At 50.6% G+C, this 22123-nt stretch overlaps 1 protein-coding gene across 1 annotated transcript in view; it reads left to right on the top strand.

Annotated features, from left to right (window-relative positions):
• Window positions 1-5510: 5510 nt before the first annotated feature.
• The window catches only part of MFSD4A (major facilitator superfamily domain containing 4A), a 33962-nt gene continuing 17349 nt past the window's right edge, over window positions 5511-22123 (top strand). The window contains exons 1-5 of the mRNA XM_053607529.1: window positions 5511-5896; window positions 16728-16926; window positions 17645-17905; window positions 20968-21133; window positions 21574-21689. Coding sequence (XP_053463504.1) covers window positions 5667-5896; window positions 16728-16926; window positions 17645-17905; window positions 20968-21133; window positions 21574-21689 — 972 coding nt within the window. The 5' untranslated portion in view covers window positions 5511-5666. The remainder of the gene's footprint in view (window positions 5897-16727; window positions 16927-17644; window positions 17906-20967; window positions 21134-21573; window positions 21690-22123) is intronic.

Raw genomic sequence — 22123 nt, 5'->3', positions numbered from 1 at the left:
CAGGCGCCCGCCACAACGCCCAGCTATTTTTTTTGGTTGCAGTTTGGCCGGGGCTGGGTTTGAACCCGCCACCCTTGGTATATGGGGCCGGCGCCTTACCGACTGAGCCACAAGCGCCGCCCCTCAACCAGCACTTTTAAGCTCTAGCACATGCTAAGCACCAAGGAAATGCCAGATACTATACAACATCTTTCCCCAATGTTGGTGGCCACCAATCCAACCCTCAGATGCTTCTGGGTCATCTCACTTCCCCTTGAACCTCCTGTCCTCCTATGCCCCAGCTGTGACCACTCCCCTTACCCTTCAGGCAGCCTGAGCACTGAGTTCAGGCGGATATTTGGTAAAGGAGGCTCTTTGTATACATACCCACCTCTGCTGTGTTTGCATTGATGTGTGTAGGTGGTTGGGCCATCCAGGTACAGTCCTTGGCACTAAACTACCTCAGGGCTACATACCAACCCCAGATGGAGCCTGCCAATCCATTCTCCACACTCTGGCCAGCATGGCAATGATGTGGGGGCTGAGAAGACAAAATCTGGAAGTTGGGGAGGAGTGCTTCATGCCACAGAATGGCCAGAGGAACTTTGGACCGGAGACTTTCTCTACTGCTCCTGCCTGGTCTCCTGAGAATCTGGAGAACAGAGGGAAGAGGGCTCTGGGGACCAAGGACAGGCCAGAGGTCACTAAGAGGATCCTGCAAAGCACAAAGTTAGGCCCACATCCTACTGACCACCCTCTAGGCTAGCAGCAGGCAATTTTACATGTATCCGCAGCTGGGGTGAATGTAAAAGGATAGTGGTAAGCATACCTAGCTTTTATTTTACTCTGTGTTGTATTAGCTTATTTACCTTCTCCTTCTGTATATATCCGGGACATAAATTACCCACAGGACCAAGATATGTAGTTGATTTACTGCTTCTCAATTTCCAGGTATAAGAGGGTGAGTTCAGTGTAATGCAAACATCTCTCACTAAGGACTCAGAAATCTGGGCACACAGTGATGAACAAACTCCTCGCTCCTTGCCTTGGAATAGCAGCAGTAAAACATAATTAGTACTGGCATAGGCTGGGAGCCCCATGGAGGGAGCCTAGGAAGGTCAAAGAGATTTCTGGAGAGATGACCCTTAAAGCAGTGAATAGATTTTTTGTCTCTAAGAGCGTGAGAACCCTTCACTGCTATAGATCTTTTCTTCCAACCAATTCAATCTTTCCACATACTGAGGTCTCGAACCACTTTCCAGATCTTGATGGGGATAATTCCCTTCCAATATATAAGGAAGGAAATCAGAGAGCAGTTAAAGAACTCTCCAATGTCTAATCTTTTTTTTTTTTTTTTTTGAGACATAGTCTTGTTCAGTCACACTGAATGAACTACTGTGGTGTCATAGATCATACCCCCTTAAACTCCTGGGCTCAAGTGATCCTCTTGCCTCAGCCTCCTGAGTACCTGGGACTACAAGTGCCCACCACAACACCTGGCTAGTTTTTCTACATTTAGTAGTGACAAGGTCTTGCTTTGCTCAGGCTGGTCTCAAACTCCTGAGCTCAGGCAATCCACCCTCAGCCTCCCAGAGTGCTAGGATTACAGTCGTGAGCCACTGTACCCAGCCCCAACACCTAATCTTTCGAATTTAAGGATGACCACAAGGTGCCCAACCAAGAACAGACATTTGAATACTCAACCCATAGGAAACGTTGGACAGCCTCTGCCCGTGGAAAACTTGTAAGTGGGAGATAAGACATGTAAACGTAAAATCAAAAGTAACAAAGTGTTGTGCAAACAATTCAATTCACCAGCTATTTATCCAGGACTTGCTATCTGCAAGGCATTCTGTGAGGTGAGGCATGTGGATAGGGGTGGAGAGAGCTAGAACATAGGTAAATATGTATAGTCCCAGACCTTAAGAATTTATTGTTTAGGCTGGGTGCAATGGCTCACACCTGTAATCCTAGCACTCTGGGAGGCCGAGGCGGATAGATTGCCTGAGCTCAGGAGTTCAAGACCAACCTGAGCAAGAGCAAGATGCCCGTCTCTAAAAAAAACAGCCGGGCGCTGTGGTGGTTGCCTGTAGTCCCAGCTACATGGGAGGCTGAGGCAAGAGGATCTCTTGAGCCCAAGAGACTGAGGTTGCTGTGAGCTATGACACCACAGGACTCCACCATGGTGAGAAAGTGAGATTTTGTCTCAGAAACAAAAAAAAAAAAAAAAAAAGAGAGAGAAGAAAAGTAAAAAAAGAAAAGAAAAAAAATGAACTCATAGTTTAAACTGGCTACCATGAAGGGCAGAGTCACAGGAAGAGGAATAGTCTGTGGAATATGATGCCTGGCCCTGTGAAGACAGCACAGGGGTACAGAAGGGGATCTCTGTCTTGTTGGAATTGAGGATAAATTGGATACAATTTATCTGGAAAAGATTCCTAGAGGAAATGGACAATGCATGATGCTGGAAAATAGAAGAGACAGAGAAAGATATAAAGACAGAGAGTAAGGAAAACATTCTCACATATGTATTCGTCTTGGAGAGTCAGCTCAGAAGTCACCTCTTCCAGAAAGCCTTTCCAGGCAGAATTAGACACTTTCCTCTCCAGTCTCCTGAACCATCCCTATTAGAGAATTTACCTCACTGCTGTATACAGTTGATCCTCTGGACCTGCGGTTTCTGCATCTGTGGATTCAACCAACCACATATCAAAATATTTGGAAAAAAATTTCCTTTGTACTACACATGTACAGACTTTTTCTTATCATTATTTCCTAAATAATACAATCTAACAATTATTTACATAGTATTTACATTGTACTAGGCATCATAAGGTATCTAGAGATAAAGTATGCAGAATAAAGCTGAGTGTGATGGCTCACACCTGTAATCTGAGCACTTTGAGACGTCAAGGCAAGATGATCATTTGAGACCAGAAGGTTGAGACTAGTCTTCAACATAGCAGGACCCCATCTCTACATAAAACGAAAATTAACTTCGTGTGGTGGCTTGCATCTGTAGCCCCAGCTACTCAGGAGACTGAGGCAGGAGGATTGCTTGAGCCGAGGAGTTTGAGGCTGCAGTGAGCTACGATTATGCCATTCCACTCCAGCATGGGAAACAGAGCAAGAATCATCTCTAAAAATAAATAAATTAATTAATAGACACTGGCTCATGCCTGTAATCCTAGCACTCTGGGAGGCCTAGGGAGGTGGATTGCTAGAGCTCAGGAGTTTGAGACCAGCCTAAGCAAGACCAAGACCCCGTCTCTAACAAAAATAGCCAGGTGTTGTGATGGGTATCGATAGTCCCAGTTAGTTGGGAGGCTGAGGCAAGAGGATCACTTAAGTCCAAGGGAGTTTGAGGTTGCTGTGAGCTATGATGATGCCAAGGCACTCTACCAGGATGACAAAGTGAGACTCTGTCTCAAAAATAAATAAACAAATATATAGGAATGAGGATGTATATAGGTTGTATACAAGTATTATGCCATTTTATGTAAGGGGCATCTTTGGATTTTGGTATTTGAAAGGGGTTCTGGAACCAATTTCCCATGCATAGGAAAGACTATACCTGTTTCCCTACCCGTTCCTCTCGACCCCAAGGCCTTATAGAGTACCAGTACCCCTTAGGTCTTGACTACACAAGGGCCAAGTATTGTATTCATGGTTGAGCATCTCACACTATTTTTATTTTTACTATCTTATTGAAGTATAACTTATAATAAAAATGCACAAATCGTTAAGTACACAGTTCAAAACATTTTTACAGATGTTTACACCTGTGTATTCACCACCCAGATCAAGCCATAGACTGCTTCCAGCACCCAAGGCAATAGGCTGCCTCACTGTGCCAGTCACTGTCACTGTGGCTGGAGGAATTTTAGGGGTTTGAGCTGGAGAAGCACAATCACTGAGGCAAGGTCATTATGTGCCTGAAGGACTAACATGCACGAGCAGTTAGATTTGTTCTCTTTGGGGCTGTGGAGAATAGTGACAGGGAAGGGCATTTCAGTAGAGCACAAGAACATGCCTACAACCAGAGCTCACCCACATGGCAAGCAGCCCTCCAAGAACTGATAAGTAAGGTCCCCATCAGTCAAGGACAAGGATTGGCAAGCATTTAACAGCCATTACGGGGAGGAGACCCAGCGCTCAGTTGGAGGTTATTCTTTCCAACTCCGGGCTTCTATGGTTCTGGAGTTCTGTGATAGTGGCAGGATTCAATCAAAAACTTGTGGTTATGATTTATTTTTTTCTCAGAGGATAAGATTTTACTTTATTACAAGTAGTGTCCAGCCCACCATTATCACTATTGAATAAGTACTTGTCATCACCCACAGACTGACTGAGCCAGAGAGATTCCTTCTCTGGTGCTCACAGTCCAGGAATGGATGGAGCAATATTGGGGTGCCTCTGTGAGATGGGACCAGCACCTGCAAGAGAAGTTGGTCGACCCCACCTCATGCCAAATTGTCTTGGGGGCACCCTCTCATGTACCTCCTCAGTCTTTTCAGCCCTGGCCTCTTTGGCAGGCAAGTGAGCACGATGTCATGGCTCCTGTCACCATTAGCACACCTGGGCAGAGGTGACACTCTATGGTTCTGCTGCTTTTTGCCTCCAGGGAGCTGTGTCCTGGCTTCCTCAAGCTCAGGACCACGCTGAACCCACATTGCTGTGGCCACCTGATGAAGGGGCAGCCTGCATCAGCTGCAGCTCCTTGAATGTCACCCTGTCTGGAAACTAAACATCCCCTTACCTAACCCTGCCCAGATAGTACCCATTGAAAGGAGAATTTTCCCTAGAACTCTTTTATTTATTTATTTATTTTTAGAGGATTATTTCAGAATTCCTCCCTGGGGTTCTTCGAGGACATCATCTTTCCTTCTCCACCTCCTCCCCTCTCCCAAATTTGTTAGAAGGAGAGAGATGGAGTCTGCAGGGGACCAATGCCACCCTCCTCCTACCCGCACCTGCCCAGGCACAGATAAGATGAGGTCGGCTCTCAGGCCCTTCCAAGGAGCTTAGAGTGAAAAAGATGGCGCGTTTCTAGGGTTTTCCTTCTAAAAGGCAATGGGCTTATCCACTTGAGGTTCTAATGAAAATCTGAAAAGCATGAATACGAATTCTATCCGAGGAAGACGGGGCGCCGCCAGACCCTGGAAGTTCACCTGTGAAGACCCTAGGATTAAGGGGTTAGGGAACCCGGGTTTCCTGCACCGTCCAAGTCCGGGAGTGGCGGGAGGGCCTCCAGCTTCTCAGGAGACACAGGCCGTCTCGGGCGCTCGGTTTGCCCGGCTCTAAAATGGGCGCCCGGCCCCTCGGAGCCCAGGCAGCTGTGCGCACAGGCTGTGGGAGGGAGAGCCGGCTGGGAGGGGGCGGGCTGCGGCGCCGCCGGCGGTTGGTCTCCCGCAGCCGGGGGAGGGCGAGCATGTGTGCTCGGGAAGCCGCGGGAGGCCGGCGCCCCGCACCGCACGGGGAAGGCGAGGGAGCCCACGCGCCGCCCGCCGGCCGCACAAGCGCCCTCGGCGCTCCCCGGGCCCGAGGGCGGGGCGCCTCGCCGGCCCTCCCCGCCCCTCCCTCCCGGCCGCCGGCCTCCCTTGGCCAGCGGGCCCTCCTGCGGGCGGCGCGGCACTCGGGCACCGGGCTCGCTCCGAGCCAGAGCCGCGAGCCCGCCAGCCAAGGCCATGGGCTGCGACGGCCGCGTGTCGGGGCTGCTCCGCCGCAATCTGCAGCCCACGCTCACCTACTGGAGCGTCTTCTTCAGCTTCGGCCTGTGCATCGCCTTCCTCGGGCCCACGCTGCTGGACCTGCGCTGCCAGACGCACAGCTCGCTGCCCCAGATCTCCTGGGTCTTCTTCTCGCAGCAGCTCTGCCTCCTGCTGGGCAGCGCCCTCGGGGGCGTCTTCAAGAGGACGTGAGTGCCTTGGCCGCGCGCCACCGCCGTGCAGACCCCTCCCGCCCCTCTACCCGGCCTCTGTCCCAGCAGTGCTGGGCCGTCCGTCGCCCCCGCCTTTGGGTTGGCCGCGACCACCCTTTCCAGCTCCACCGGCTGCGTCCCACCTGGGCGCCTGGGCAGAAGGGTTGCCTTCCTCCCCACCCCACCTCTCCCCGGAAAACTCTCCCCAGAGACTGAAGGTGACTTCTGAATTATTTATTTGTCTTCTTTCACCCAAGTGAGAGGGTAAAACCAGTTCCCACCTCTTTCCCCACCCACTACCCCAGGGAAGAGAAAGGAATGGATGGAGTTTGCAGAGGTGGAGAGGGTCCCTCTCTTGCACAGTACTCTGAGGTTTGTCAGTAGACCTGCTGTTGCTGTCGCTGTCAGAATTGAAAGTGAGTTGGAAGGACAGTGGGAGGGCCAACTCAATGGCCGTGCTGGGTGCCAGAGTTGGCCTGCAGCTTGACTGAGCACCCAGGACTGGGCTCCACTCATAATCAGTTTCATGTCAGCTGAAGCAGCCTGTCCTTTCTCCACCACCCCAGACAGGGCTGGTAGGTCCTGTGTGGTCCTGCTTCTAAGGGAGCCAAGACACAGTTCCTGGATTGGCCCCTGGAGGTAGAGTCCTGGTGCCTCTGGGACACATAGGACCTCACCACTAGGGCCAGGGTGAAGGCCCAGGGCATCTCACCCATAGCTTGGTAGGGTGACACTTCATCCCTGGAGCCAGGATTCCCCTCTGTTTCCCACCTCCTCCCCATGCTAGACTCCCTGGCCTTTGCCTCAGGACAGGGCTCTGGCCTCTCCCTGGCTTGTCCCCCAGAGATGCCCCTTTGGATACCCTTGCAGAGCCTCATTTTCCTGACTCACATTGGACCGGGACACCTCCATGGGGGCCCTTATGGATAAGCGGCAGGATTTGCTCCCTTGCTGCAGCTGGGAAAACAGAGACCCAGAATAGAATAGGGAGTAGATGACTTGCAAGCCAGTGGCATGATTTTCCTAGTCCCAGTGCCTAGCTGAGTGGTTTCTAAACTGCATGGACTCAAGAAAGGAGCTGACCTAGGGACAAAATCACAGTTGGACTATCCCGGAGAAATCTCTGAAAGGATCATTCTGGACCAAGATCTCTTGCCCTTTGGCTCACTCCTGAAAGTACCAGGAGGGTGGGTGTTCCTGTCCACTTCACTTTCAGAGCCAATGGAGAGAAGCACAGGTGTCAGTACAGGTGGAACTTACTTTAAAACATTAGTATTTTGGGAGCGATAATCTCCCCCCCCACCCTCACCCCCATAAACTGAAGAATTCTTTCCTTAGGAGTAAGTCTCCTTGTGTGCACTTGTGGGTTTGGTACTGGATTGGATGTACAGGAGATTCAGAAAATCTTAAGACAGAGCCCAAGATTCATTCTGCCCAGAGTCTTAATTAGAAATAAAGATAAAAGTATCTTTAAATATCAGGATATTTTGTTAAGTATTTTGACTTAAAAAGCTCCTTTACCTGGAACTTTTAAGAACACATGTAGTACAAAGAACAGGAAAGGGAGTGAGGATAATTCTAAATGACAAGTTGGCAAGCCAGGTTTTGTGAAGGCAGCAGAGATACGTTCCTAACTGGGCCACCTCTTCCTGGACAGCTGTGTGCCTCCCTCAGGACTCCTTACTTAATAGGGTGGTCTGACCTGTGAAAGAGGGTCCTACAGCAGGACCCTGGCTCAGAGAATAGAAAAATGACAATGGTAACAATCATAATTAACTTTATTTTGCACTTGCTTTGTCCCAGGCACTATTTGTAGTGCTTTACACATATCAACCATTTAATCTTCACATTTAACCTTCACTACAACCCTGGGAATTAGTGCTCTTATGTTTACAGGGTGTCCCAAAAGTCACCCATAATGTTGCCATACATAGGGAAAATGGAAAATTGTAGTTAAATGCACCTTATAAAATATTCATTATAAATTTTTACAAAATATTCTGTACATGTTGACCATCTCTAAAATTTCCCCTTTTCCCTATGTACGGTGACTTTATGGGTAATTTTTGGGACAGACACTCTGTATTTTGTACATAAGGAAACTGAGGTACAGAAAGGTTAAGAACTCGGCCCACATCGTGCAGTTTTGAAGAAGACACCTGGCCAGCATTTGAACCCAGGCATTTGTCTCTAGAACCAGATGCTTTGGCAATGCCTCTTACTTTGTGAGTAGCCAGCTTCAGCTCTGCAGATCAGGGGCATAGAATGTGTACTCTTGTGGATACTCATAGGCTGAGCATTCCTGAGCTCTCTCAACTCTTAGGTAGGCAGTGGTAAGGCCTCTGGAGCTTCCTGCTGGGATCACTGAGGGAGGTACGTCCTATCAGTGGTTCATGTTTAAATTCTGAACCTGAGTCCTCCCACTTCCAAGACAAAAAATCATCAAAAACCCTTTCCTGAAGTTAAGAGCAAAGCAGACTTCCAATGGAAATGGAGAGATGTCCCAGGGGTAACCTTGAGTGTAGGCAGAGTCTACCACCACTTAGTTAACTCTGAGTTGCTCTCATCACAGTTCCCCATTCCCCCAAACAAACAAAACTTCCACCAGCCCAGAAACCAGCCTCTAAAGCTTGATTCCATGTGGCCTTTCCGGGTCTCAGTTAAAATGCTAATACCCTGGCAAGTAAGTGCTTTTCAGCTTAAGTGATTACCAGCTAGTGTGCTCTAGGACTTGTGAGTGGGGGATTGGTTTAACAAATCTGTTAAAGCCAGCTGCTGCGGAGGAGAGGGGGAGAGTGCCTGATGACACGTGGGAGAGGAGAGTCCTGGCAGCCTCTTACTCAGGTCCTCCCTAGCCTGGGGGCCCAGGCTGAACAGAGCTTCTGGACACCTCCATAGGGGCACACATCGGAAGGACTGTACACAGAGAGCCTTGAATGTTGGAGCAGGTGCAGGGGAGGGCTTGTGCCTCTGCTCAGGGCAGCACCAGCCTGTGTGCACGCTTCTGTGCGCTGTCTCTGCCTCTGAGGCTTTTAGCATAGACAGAGATCTTGAAGGAGGCCAACACATGCAGGCAAGAGGGAGGAAGAATCTACACTATACCTTTCTTAGGAAAATCTTGCTTACCACAAGGAGGAAATCTTTCAGAGAAGAGAAAAACAAAAGCTACCTGGTTGGCAGGTTGTATAGGTATGTACTTTGTCAGATAGGAAGGGCAAGGGGGTATTTAGATTAATGGTTAGGTTTTCTTCCTGGTTTCTCGGGGACCTGTCTAACCACCCCAGGCAGTTGGAAGACCCCTTTATCTCAGAGGCATCAGGGCAGGTAAATGACTTTTAGAGCCTCCCCAACCTTTTCCCAGCCTCACCTTAGCCTCTCCTCTGCCTGCACCCTCCTAACTGAAGGTTTGTCAAGCTCTTCCTCTTTGTCCTATTTACTCTTTCCTTTTCCACCTTTTTTCCCCTCAAATTTCTTGTAATCTTCAAGTCCTTCCCTGCCCAAGATCCAGCTATGATCTTCCTGCTTATTGCATCAAAGCTTGTCTTTCACGCACCAGTTCCCCGGGCCACTCCCTGGAACACATCACAAGCTAGATCCTCCCTCTAAGCTGGACTCTGGTTGTTCTCCCATCTAGAAAGTCTCTGCCTTTTTCTCCAGCACCTTGTCCACCTTTCAGCGTGCAACAGACCTGTGCCAAAAACCTCCTGGGAGTCTAGCACCAGACCTGATTCTTGTTTTAAAAACTCCTCTCAACTTAGGGCTATCACTAGGCATGTGCCACAAAGAACTGAAAATATATGTCCACACAAAAACATAGAAACAAATGTTCATAGTGTTGCCCATAGTAGTCCAAACGTGGAAACAAACCAAATGCCCATGAACAGATGGATGGCTAAACAAAATGTATGTTCAGCTGGGTGCAGCAGTGAATACCGGTAGTCCTAGCACCAGCGAGGCTGGGGAGGGGGGATCGCTTGAGTCTAGGAGTTTGAGACCAGCCTGGGCAACATAAGCAAGATCCCTGTAGTAAAATAAAACAAAAATGTAGCATATCCACACAATGGTATATCAGCCATAAAACAGACGAGATACTGACATGTGGTACACGTGGATGAAACATCCGTGAAAACATCATGCTAAATGAAAGAAGCCAGACACAAAAGACCAGATCTTATGTCAGTCTATTTCTACAAAAGTCCAGAATAGGGAACTCTATAGATACTGAGAGTAGATTAGTTTACACCCTAGGGCTCAGGGTGTAAAGAGGAATGACATGTTCCTATGCGCTCTGTCTCTGCCTTTGAGGGAAATGTTCTAAATATAGAACATTAGAACATATAGAAATCTAAATATAGATTGTGGTGATGGTTTCACAACTCCAATATCCTAAAAAATGATTGAGTGGTAAACCTAAATATGTGAATTTTATAGTATTTAAATTGTATATCAGTTTTTAAGTTAAAAAAAAAAAATCTCCAAACTCATCCTATCTATTAATTCACTCCACAATTATCTCTTAAGTCAGACCCTGTTTTAGGAGTGGGTATGACAGACAAGGTAGGAATCCTGCTCTCCTGGAGCCTACGTTCTGGAGGAGAAATTTAGATGATGATACAAAGACGTAATCAGGTAGGGTAGAGAGTGGCAGAGCTGGGGGCTACTTTAGCTAATGCTCAGAGAAGACCTCTAGGGGAGGGTGATGTTAGAGCTGAAGCTTGAATGACAGGAGAAGGCCAGGAAGGCAAAGGTAGACTGCAAGTTCAAGTCCAACCAACATCTAAGGAGCACTCCCTGCATCCCCAGCACCCTGGTGAGCCCTGGGGAATGCTGGGATATACAGAGTCTAACAGGATGGTTCTGCCTTGTTTTAAAAACCCCTCTCAACTTTAGGGCTGTCCCTAGGTATGTGCCACAAAGACAGGATCTCCCAAAGACAGGTTTGTCTGCCCCTCCAACTGGGTCTCCTTGGCCTTAACATAGGACCCTGAACAACTGGTATGTGAGTGTGAAGGCTGGGGGGATGAAACTGGGGGAGTGGGACTCCTCTCTTTTGGCTCTTTCCTTAGTCTGAGCTGCCGCTTCCCCATCAACCAGGCTTGAGATAATCACCTCATTCCCAGGGGAGCCTTGTCTCCTGGTTTCTTGTCCCAGGTCCCCACACCATCCCATTATGAGCTTCCTGCCCTCTTTGGGGTGGGTAGGGGCTGGGACACTGCTATCTGTGATTCTTCATAGTTCTGTTCTCTGACCCTCTGTCCCAGCCCTTCAGGAGATGGTAGAGGCTGGGAAGGAAGATGTCCTGAGCCTCCCTGCTGAGGGATCTCCAGAGCAAAAGTGAGGAGAAAGTCAGTACTGCCAGACCCCCAGGTCACTCTGGGGCAGCATGTGCCTGGGCCCCAGCAGCATTCTTCTCCACCTTGGGGGTACAGGACAAGAACAGGCTAACTGGCATTTCAGGCCCGTCCCCTGATTCAGAACCAAGAAGTCCTTTCTTCACAAAAGAAGAGGGCAAGAATGGGTGCCCAGGGCAGAGCCATGTCAAGATAATCACATGCTCTTTCAGGGTAAGGTGGAGCACTGGGGCTGAGAGGGTTCAGCAGCATGTTCAAGGTCACGCAGCAGACGTGGCTGAGCAGGCAACTCCAACAGAGCCACAGTGAGGCTGGGGAGGGTGAACCGCAGCTCCCTCCTCTACCTCTTTTTGTACCTTCTGTGTGGAGCCATTAATAAGTAACTTGGGCTGGGCGAGGTGGCTCACGCCTGTAATCCCAGCACTGTGGGAGGCTGAGGAGGGAGAATCGCTTGAGCTCAGGAGTTCGAGACTCCGACTCATGAAAAAAATGAAAAAACCCAGCCGGGCCCCTTGGGGAGCGCCTGTAATCCCAGCGGCTTCCAGCTCCCTGAGGCTGAGGCAGCAGGGTGCCCGCAGCTGGAGTCTGAGGTTGCGGTGAGCTACCACACCCACTGCACTCTGCTCAGGGGCATAGGGTGGGACCCTGTCTCAACAAAAAAAATAAAAATAAAAATAAGTAACTTGGTCACTTCTCAGACTTCCTAAAGTAAGTTTTCTAGACTGTCTATGGCCAGGGGTGTCCAACCTTTTCCTTCTCTGCTGCACATTGGAAGAAGAGTTGTCTTGAGCCACCCATTACATATACAGACACGAAAGCTGATGAGCAAAAAAAAAAAAAAAAAAGGGGGGGTCTGACACCACAGATAAGCAAAACAGCCCTCATGTAATCCTTGTACAGCTTTGGGGCCACAGGTTGGACACCCTCTAGGCTGTTTCCTGGGTTTCTCTCACCTTTGAGGGAGTAAGGCCTTTCGTCTGGCCTGAATTAACAGGACAAGAGGAGGAAAGACCCATGTCATTCTGCTGGCCTTTGCCTGGATTGGGAGTGAAGACACTGGATCCTGGCTCAGGGTCTCCTACTCCTCTCTCTTCCCTTGTCTGGGCCTTAGTCTCTTGATTTGTAAATTGAAGGGTAGCTGAGATGGTGGGGCTGGGGGTGAGTGACTCTGGGAATGAAGGGCAATGGCACCTCCTTTTAACAGCTCCTGGACTGGCCAGAGTCACCCCAAAGGGCACTGCAGTGGAAATACAGGCAGGCCTTGGGGGAAGGTCAGGAGCCAGCATTGATCTCTGCACTCTTTTCTGGTGAGCCCAGTTCTCTGGGTCTAGCACTGCTCATTGCGGGAGCCAGGGAGCAGGTAAGCACCTGGGAGGGGCTGCAGGGGGCCATGAGGAAAGCCCATTCAGTGAGTGAAGGAGGATCACATCACCTCAACTCCTCCCTTCAACCTCATACAGGGTTTGCAGTCCCATTTTATAGCTGAGTAACCTGAGGCTAAGAGAGGCTAAGTATAAGTGACTTGCCCCAAGCCACACGGCTGGGAAATGGTCAAGGTGGGTCTAGAATCCAGTGTTCTAATTACAAATCCCACTATATCCTCAATGCCAAAACTATTTTGACATAGTTATTCCATAATTTTCAATTACCCTCTTGGAAGGGCCCTTTGACCAAGCCATTGAAAATAGGCAATAAATGTATTTCAGTCTGGCTCTGGGATATATCTGGGACTTTTTGTTTTTCTTGGCAACAATATAGAAAGAAATTCTATAGAAATTTGTTATCTGGGCATTGTGGTGGGCACCTGCAGTCCCAGCTACTTGGGAGGCTGAGGCAAGAGAATTGCCTAAGCTCAAGAGCTAGAGGTTGCTGTGAGCTGTGACGCCACAGCACTTTACCGAGGGCAACAAAGTGAGACTCTGTCTCTAAAAAAAAAAAAAGAAAGAAAGAAATTTGTTCAGCCCGATGTTTGAAATGTCCAGCATAGCCCTGCTGAAACAGTTGGGGATGGTGGGCAGCCTGGGATCTCAAACCATGATTTCCTGTGGTATAGATGTCTCCATTTCCCTGGCCCCTGGCCTGATGTGGGCTTAGTCTTCCTGGCCCAGCTGTGTGGCATCAGCTCGATTCATAGAATGCACAACCCAGGGTCTGGCAGGAGACTAGGGAAGGGACTTCCCAGGCCTGGGCCCCTTCAGCCTCCATTTTCTGTTTCTCTTTATCCCTCCCTCCTGCCTGTCACTGGGCCTGGAAGAAAAACCACCCCACCCTGTGACCTCTCATTCTGAAGAATGACAAGGTGAGAGAAGAAAAAGGTGACCCATGGGAGAGAGGTGAAGCTGAGGGCAGCCCCCTGCTTCTAACCCTTCTCCTCCTGTGTCCCCTGCTGTCTACTCAGCAACCCATCTCCACATTATCTCCATTGCCTCTGTCACCCCCAGCAGATAATCTAGCAAAACCCCTACATTAGCCTTCCTGAAGCTAAGGAAGTCCCTCTAGGCTTCTGTGGGGTGGCCAGACAGGCCTTCTTCGAGATGACATGTGCCACTAGCAACATCCAGGGGTCTGGACTGAGTACCTTCTCGGTGTCAAGTGTGGGGCCAGGTACGGGTTCCACAGGGAACAGGCTGCTGCACATGCCTGGGAAGCTGGTGATAGAGCCAGCAGTTAGGATTTCTGCATTTGGATCTCTGGAACAGCCGCAGAGGGACCGTTGGAGGCACGTGTTCTAGCAACTAAGCTGCTTTTCATTGTTTTCTATCCCTGTAGTTCAAGGCTCTGCAGAGTCCGGTCTCATGTTCTCAGCTGGTGCTCCCGCCTCCAGCCGGTCTGGGTCTGTGGCCCAGCACCAACCACATCCATGCACGTGCACACACTCCTCCATGGAAGAGCATGGCACTAGGGAATATAAAGCCAGAAGCCACGTACTCATGCACACACACACACACTCTCTCCTCCATGGAAAAACATGGCGTGGAAAAGATAAAAGCAGAAGACTTGGGTTTGAATCCAGGCTCTGTCCATTACTGTCTTAGCCTTCTCATTCTGAGTTTACTCATGAGTCAAATGGGCACAATTACAAAGCCTGCCTCACAGCCTTGTCGTGCACTGAATGTCTGGGGCACTATAAACAAACGCTGGTGGTTATTGTGCAAACTGCAGAGCTGGTTATTATTTCCTTTCCCACATCCTTCCTATCTCAGTTTACTGATCCCGCATCCCATTCCCTCAGGACTTTGCTACAGGACCACTTTCATTACTGAACAACTTTCATTCCAGGTTTTTAAAGGCGATAATGAATTCTTCAAGAGAGTATTTTTTTCTGGGTGTCCTGCTTTACTGCAAAGTGGTCAATGAGGTGATGGAAATATCAGTCCTGGTCCCAAGGTCGATAGACAAACATTTGCATGTACAAATAGGTGCCTTCCTGCTGACCCTGACGTCCACTACCCAGCAGGCTGCCTAGTCTGTCTCGTCTAGGGAAAGGAAGGGGGAAAGAGAACTCCATACTATGAGAGAGGTCTGCTGTTTTTATCAACCTGTGTAGTGGGTGTCAGCATCGCTTCTGTGCTGGGTATCAAGGAGGAGGTGGCTGTGCTGCAGGACACAGAAGCATAGGGGGAACACAGTGACTGGCACAGGGCAGGACAGGGCACTGTGCAGCCTGGGCTCTCAGCACTGGGGACTGACAGAGCAGGAACCCCCTGGAGAGCCAGAAGCTCAGGAAGGACCTGAGCAGGCCTCCCCACAGTGCTGCCCTCCCTGGTTTCCTCTGAACAGCTGGTCTTGCTATAGATGTACCCTCTTCTCTCACACACCCAGTCCTGAGCTGGGAGCAGGCAGGGGTCTTATTCAGTAATCTCCCTAACAGATCAGCCTAGAAAAGAGAGAGGGAAAATAACGAACTGCTGCTATCTGCAGAGCGTTCTGATAAAGGATTTAATCAAAGATAAAGCAAGATACGATTGCTGAAGGCCAATGCTGAGGGCCAAGGGGTTCAAAGACAAAGAGCCCTGGGAACGGCCCCCACTTGGGGGCCTCCCTCTTCAGTGTGCTGGAAACCCAGGTCTTTTTGCCCCCACCTGCTCCCTCACCTCCCACCTCTCCAAGTCCAGCAGCCCACCTAGAGGCTGACCAGGGGCTCTGCAACTTTTATAATCTGAAGAAGTTCCTCCAGAATCTTCCAGAACCTTCTTGCTGCCTATTCTCTTCTCCCTGATATTAGCCTTTCAGACTAGTCCCAGAAAAAAAGGCTTTAATCTTTACTCTGACAGACTGGTCATTGGGCAGAGTGTCCCAAGCAGACCGTGACAGAGCCTTAGACACACCACTCACTCACTCATGGACAAACAGGCCCTCAGCCTGCCTTCTGTGGGCTTCCTTTTTTTTTTTTAAGACTAAGACAATGTCTCACTCTGTCACCAAGGCCAGAGTGCCGTGGTGTCATCACAGCTCACTTCCTGTGTCAGCTTCCCAGGTAGCTGGGACTATAAGATACATGCCGCCGCACCCAGCTAATTTCTTTATTATTTTTTTTTGTAGAGACAGGGTCTTGTTATGTTGCCCAAGCGGGTTTCACAGTCTTGGCTTCAAGTGATCCTCCTGCCTCGGCGTCCCAAAGAGCTGGGGTTATAGGTGTGAGCCACCATCCCTGGCCTAAGTGGGCTTTTCTATTGTCTGAAAAAGGGACAGGGTCACAACATCTCTCAGTGGTGTTGGCCACAGGGTCTCTCTTCCAGACATTTCCAGACACAGAACCTGCACCTTTTGCCTGCTAGAGGAGCTGCCAATTTACCTAAATACCTGGGCTCTGGTGCAGGTGGCTCAGGCCTGGTGGATGCTTCCTGCTCTGGGGCCAGCATGACCACATACCAGCTGGGCCTCACTGGGCAGTTACTTAGTATGTAAGGGAATAGCTGCCTTACCAAGTGGAGGAACATGGGAAGAGGAGCAGGGGGCGTACTGCAGCCAGCACCTCTCCCTGGGCAAGAGGAGCTGCCAGCTCAGGGCGTTCCAGGCCCAGGCTCCATCTCGGGTCCCACCTGCTGATAGAGAACTTCTTTTAAGAGACTCACAGCAGCTTCTTTGAGCGGGATGGGAAATATTTTTGCATTTAATTGTTTTAAGTAAACAATTTAAGGTTTAAGGAAACAACATAAAATTGTTTATAAGTAAAAAAAAATAGTAGTTGGAGTTTATGAAGCGTGGACTGTGGGCCACACTCCATAGTGTCTGGAATTCTGACAGCAACCCTGTGAGGTAGAGATTGTTATCTGAGGAGACAGACAATGTCAACTGGCTTACCTGCAGCCTGTGGCTAACCGTGAGGGAGCTGCTTCTTCAGCGCCCTTCCCTTTCCACCTGAGGGTAGGAAATGCCTGTCTTCCCCAGGCAACCCAGCAGGGGGAGGGCAGGGGAGGAGTGCTTCATTTGAAGGGCTCCAGCTGCTTCCCCTGACACCACCCTCCCTGCTCCAGCCTGGCCCAGTCGCTGTGGGCCCTCTTCACGTCTTCTCTGGCCATCTCCCTGGTGTTCGCCGTCATCCCCTTCTGCCGTGATGTGAAGGTTCTAGCTTCAGTCATGGCACTGGCGGGCCTGGCCATGGGCTGCATCGACACTGTGGCCAACATGCAGCTGGTGAGGATGTACCAGAAGGACTCGGCTGTCTTCCTCCAGGTAAGCCAGGCAACAGGCGTGCCCTGAGTGGTGGGGAGGGCCGGGGTGCTCCTTGGGTTCCATCTATCTCTCCCAGCCCCTCCCCTGGGTATTGTTCCCCCTGGGCCCACTGGTGACTCATATAGAACACTGACGGGTCTGCCCTGCATGACCACATACCAGTGGGCCGCACTGGGCAGTTACTTAGTGCCTCTGGACTTGGGCGTTCTCACCTCTAAGCAGCGTGCACTTCATCATGTTACAGGAACCTAACTGCTCATAAGAGAAAGTTCTTTGTGAACTGGAAATGTGGTGCGATGGGGGTGAGGGTTGCTGTTTTCCTTCCTGTCTCCTTCCCCTACTTATCTCTTTCTCCTTCTCCTGCTAGTCTCCCAGGATCCAGTATTCCCATCTAGCCCTTCCCTTTGGGGTGTTAGCTGGAAGCTGCTAATATGGAGAACAGCCCTAGTTGGGAGTTAAGATTGAGAAAGAGACAAGGAGGGAGGGAACTGGCCCCCTGAGTCATTTCAGGCCATGAGGTGGTTGAATGTGGATGACAGTCACCTTTCCTCACTTCTCCTGTTTCCTGTCCCCTTTGCTTCCCACTCTGGGGCCAGGATGAGGCTCTTGGATGGGGCACAAGGTGGGGCAGGGACAGCTGGCACACTGTGGGCAGAAGGCCAGGATACAGCTTCCTTGGACTAAAGACTGAGCCACATCCCCCACCTTCCTCTTCCAGGTGCTCCATTTCTTCGTGGGCTTTGGTGCTCTGCTGAGCCCCCTTATCGCCGACCCCTTCCTGTCTGAGGCCAACTGCTTGCCTGCCAATAGCACAATCAACACCACCTCCAGAAGTCACCTGTTCCACGCCTCCAGGGTACTGGGCCAGCACCATGCTGAGACCAAGACTTGGTCCAACCAGACACTCCCTGGGCTGTCCCCGAAGGATGGGGTGGGGACCCGAGTGTCCTATGCCTTATGGATCATGGCCCTCATCAATGTGAGTGTCACCAGAGAAGTCTAGGTGGGGAGCTAGTGGACAGTCCACACTACTCGGTCCATTCAGCGCCCAATATAGAGTCTTCAGATTGTGAGAAATATGCCGGGGCTGAGGTTTACCATCCTGGAGGCAAAATGGTGGGAAAACTGATCCAGGGATCACCTCTCAGGTCCTCTTGTGACCTCTGTGATTGCAGTTTTCAAGAAAGATAAAGCTGAGCACAGTGGGAATTAGAGCCAACTTTCAAGTCACCAGAGGCTCTGTGGGAAATCAGCTCTTTTTGGAAACCTCCATGACCAGAGGAAGTAGACCCTGGAACAGCTTATGGCAGGAAATATTAAGTTCTTCTCCGGGGGGCGGGGGGTGGTCCTTCATCACTGGTGGGATTCTCCCCTGCTTTGCTGTCAGGGGAACTTCTGTGAAGGATAGAGGGATAGACAGATGACCACTGATGGGCCCTGCCTGCCAAGGCAGCCTGTAGTGGGAACAGCAGAGAGACAGCCTTGTTCTGTGATTGGGTTGGATTCTGAAGCCCCTTTATATGCCCCAGCCAAGTCAGCAATGATTCTGGCCTCTGGCTGGAAACCTTCTCTGGTGCTCTATAATCCACAGTGGGCTTCCCCATATTAGCCCAGGTGGGAGACTCCGTTTCCCCTCCTAGCCTGGCTTGGGAAGGACCGCCAGCAATACCAGAGCAGCCCTGGCCCTGTGGCTTGGGCCCAACATGGGCCTGGGGATGGGGAGATTTCCAGGGGACTACTGGCCTGGCTGTGGGATGGGAGGCACCATGCTCCTTATCACAGTGGCTTAAACCTCTCTTTGTACCAGGGGGGCTTGTCAGCCCTGCAGGAGCAGGCAGGCAGGACTCAAGCGCCACAGCTGCTCAGTGATGCCACACCTGTGGCACTGGAAGGCGCCTTGGAGACCACCATTTCCAATGAGCAGCATAGAATGTTGGGGGATGGGGTCAGGGTTGTACTGACATTGGCTCAAGGCCCTGATAAAGGGCTACTATGAGGCACAGCCTGGTTGGATGCCCCAACTCCCAGCACAGACCATCCACCTGCTACCCCAGCATCACTGCCCATTTTTCCTTTGTAACTTTCCGCTCCTGTTCTGGAATCTTCACTGCGGGGTGCTCAGAAATGCACCCATTTCCCTCTGCTGCTTCCCTCTCTTCCTATGCCCAGCCATTGTTTTAGGAACAAGGCAGCTTTGGGCCTGCAACAGGGACCTGTGAAGGGAAGGCGCACTGTCAGTACAACCTCAAGCCTAGGACTCCTGGCCCGGGAAACCATAAGGTCCAGCTTAAGCCTGAGGTTTGTTCTCTCTTGCCCCACGATATGCAGACTGGAGGGACTTTGTTTGCTGCAGGATTTCCGGACTTTTTCCATTGGTTTGTGTCCGAAAATAAAACAGTCCACCACAGAAGAAAATGGGGGCTGGGCGTGCACGTGGGCGCACACAACATGCACGCCGCACCTGGCTTTTTCTGACTTTTAGGGTGGGGCTGCCTTCCTTGAATGGGATTTTTATAAAATTGCGTGTGTTCCTGCAGTGATGCCAGCCAATCCTCTGTGAAGCCCTTCCCACACCCACCTCCCTGGAAAGCCCCACCTGCGTGATCACGCCTCTTTACAGCTGTTTCCCCTTGGCTTCTACCCAGGCACTCTGCCACTGTAGGTCTCTGTGTGCAGGTTTCCTGTTTCCCCCATCAGTTTGGAGGGAGGGCTGTGTCTCCCCCATCAGAGCCAGGACTCCCTTAGGGCAGGGACGGTGTCTCTCCATTCAGGCTCAATTTGTGGGCTTATTGCTGGCAGGAGTCATGTCTGACCTTATTTTTTGAGTGTGCAGAAAGGCTCCCAAGGTCACCTAAGGGAGGTGTCGACACTGGGGTGGTTTTTTGTCGTTCAGTCCTGTCAGGTGACTGGGGAAAATGCTGGTAAGAGCCAGCCAGCCGCTAGGAGATGAGGGAGGTGCTCCCCCAGAGCAGCTCCAGGCAGGTGCTGGCAGTCACCTTGGCTGGCGCCTCTACCCTATCGACTTCTCGTGTAAGCCCAAAGGAGCCCATTATCCAGGCCCTCTCACCAGCCTCTGGAAGACTTCCCCAGCTCCCTAGGCGTCCTTTCTTTCCCAAGCGAAAGGAACTGGGCTAAAGTCGCAGCCAGAAGGGCAGCAGTTAGATTTGAAGCATTTCCTGGCAGAGAGAGTGGTTAGTCACAGGCAGGTGCACCTGAGGAAGGTGGTGGAGGCTTCTCCAGGCAACCTCAGAAGCAGGAGACTTCCCATTGCTCTGGGGAGTTCAAGTAAAAGCTAAGTGGCTTCATGTAAATAACAGTGAACTGAACACTGGGCTTGTCTGTGGGCGGTGCTTATAAACATGCATTTCTCAATCAAAAGGACTCCATCAAGTTCCTGAGGAGAGCCTCCATACCATGCTAGAATATAACAACACCTGGATAGACCTAGACACAGATGGTGCTGGAAGAATTGGGATGTCAGGTTCCAGTCTAGCTGTGCCCCTAGTCCGCCGTGTGACCAGGCAATTCTACTCTCCGGGTCTCTAGTTTACCTCTCAGGTCTCCTCCCCTTCTACCAGGTTATGACTAAGTCATAATATTGAACCTCAGTTGTCTCATCTGTAAAATGGGCATAATAATCCTCCCCCCAGCAGATTTTATAGAGGTGTGATGCACAAAGACAAAACTATAAAGCATCACGTGCTCTACCAGCATGAAGGAGTGTGAGGTGCCATGTTCCAGCACTGCTCAGGATAAGGTGTTAGAAATGAGTTTACCTCTGGCACCTCTCCTGGGCCAACAGAGGCCTGGTGTGACAAATATCTGTCTTTGGGGAAACGGGTGTGGTTAATGTTGGGCAGCAATTACACCAATACTCCCACCTCCAGCCCTAGTCAAAGCACTTGGATTACTAGGTGGGAATGGGACAGCTCTTACCTAAGGACCCTTGGAAGAGACCCCAGATGCACCATCTATGCAGAAGTTGTGTGTGCCGCCCCACCATTGGAGGTGTGTGCAGTGGGCCTGACCCTCTCTTCCCAGCTTCCAGTGCCCATGGCTGTGCTATTTCTGCTGTCCAAGGAACGGCTGCTGACCTGCCCCCAGAGGACACCCCTGCTCCTGTCTGCAGATGAGCTCGCCCTGGAGACACAGCCTCCTGAGAAGGAAGATGTCTCCTCACTGCCCCCAAAGTTTCAGCAACATCCAGGTAGGAGCTGTGATGAACTTTCATGCTCCTATACAGACTCATGTTGAGGCTTCCCTGGTAACCCCTTCCCTGGAGAGGGTACACCTAGATGACAGGGGATAATGGTTAGGGAAACACCTTGTCCCTGATGGTGTCACGAGGCAGGAGATGAAGCAACCATCTTGGCTAAAAGAATGAGGAAAGTGAACTTCTGGCTCCCACCTCCTTTCTGCCCAGCCCTGCCTGGTTGCCTTGGGCAAGTTACATGACCTCTGAGCCTTGGTTTCACCAGGACTAGGAGATGGACAGGGGCTGTTCCTAATAGAAAGCTAGAGAAGGCAGAGGCAGGAAGTGGCCGCCTCATGCCAGGGCTCTTCAGGCTGCCAGCCACGTCCCCAGGGCATGTAGAGGGAGGGGAACGAAGCTGAGACTCACCCCTGTTCTTCCTATGCCACCCCCAGGACACGAGGACCTGTTCAGCTGCTGCCAGAGGAGAAACTTCAGAGGAGCCCCTTATTCCTTTTTCGCCATCCACATCACTGCCGCTCTGGTCCTGTTCATGACGGATGGGTTGACGGTGAGCCTGCCTCAAAGTGTGCCCCTTACTGGAGGACTTTCCACCCCAAGCCTGGGGCTGGCAAGAGAAAGAGGGGAGCATCAGGGTGATTCAAAATTTAATCTAAAGTCCCGGGGTAGACTGTCTCCAGGATCATCCCAGCCAATTGTTTTTATTTCTGTTAACACAATAGATAGGGGTCTTTTTGGGGTCATTACCAAGTGCAGGCTACTCACATGTTTGAAAGGGCAGTGCCCTGTTCCTCCAATTAGAGGTCATACCATACAGACTCTAGGATACTTTGCTTCCCGGAATAAATTATAAACCTGGGCTTCTCAAGCCAATGTCAAACAAGCTACAGGCAGAATTTAGGCCCAGCTGTTCATTCTACTAGTGACATCTGTTACACTATTGAGTATCTTATTCCAGAAACCTGTCAAGATTAGGTTAAGACA

Source organism: Nycticebus coucang, chromosome 10, assembly GCF_027406575.1.
Source record: "Nycticebus coucang isolate mNycCou1 chromosome 10, mNycCou1.pri, whole genome shotgun sequence".
In the NCBI taxonomy this organism is placed as follows: Eukaryota; Metazoa; Chordata; class Mammalia; order Primates; family Lorisidae; genus Nycticebus; species Nycticebus coucang.
This window is presented reverse-complemented; position numbering and strand designations above follow the sequence as displayed.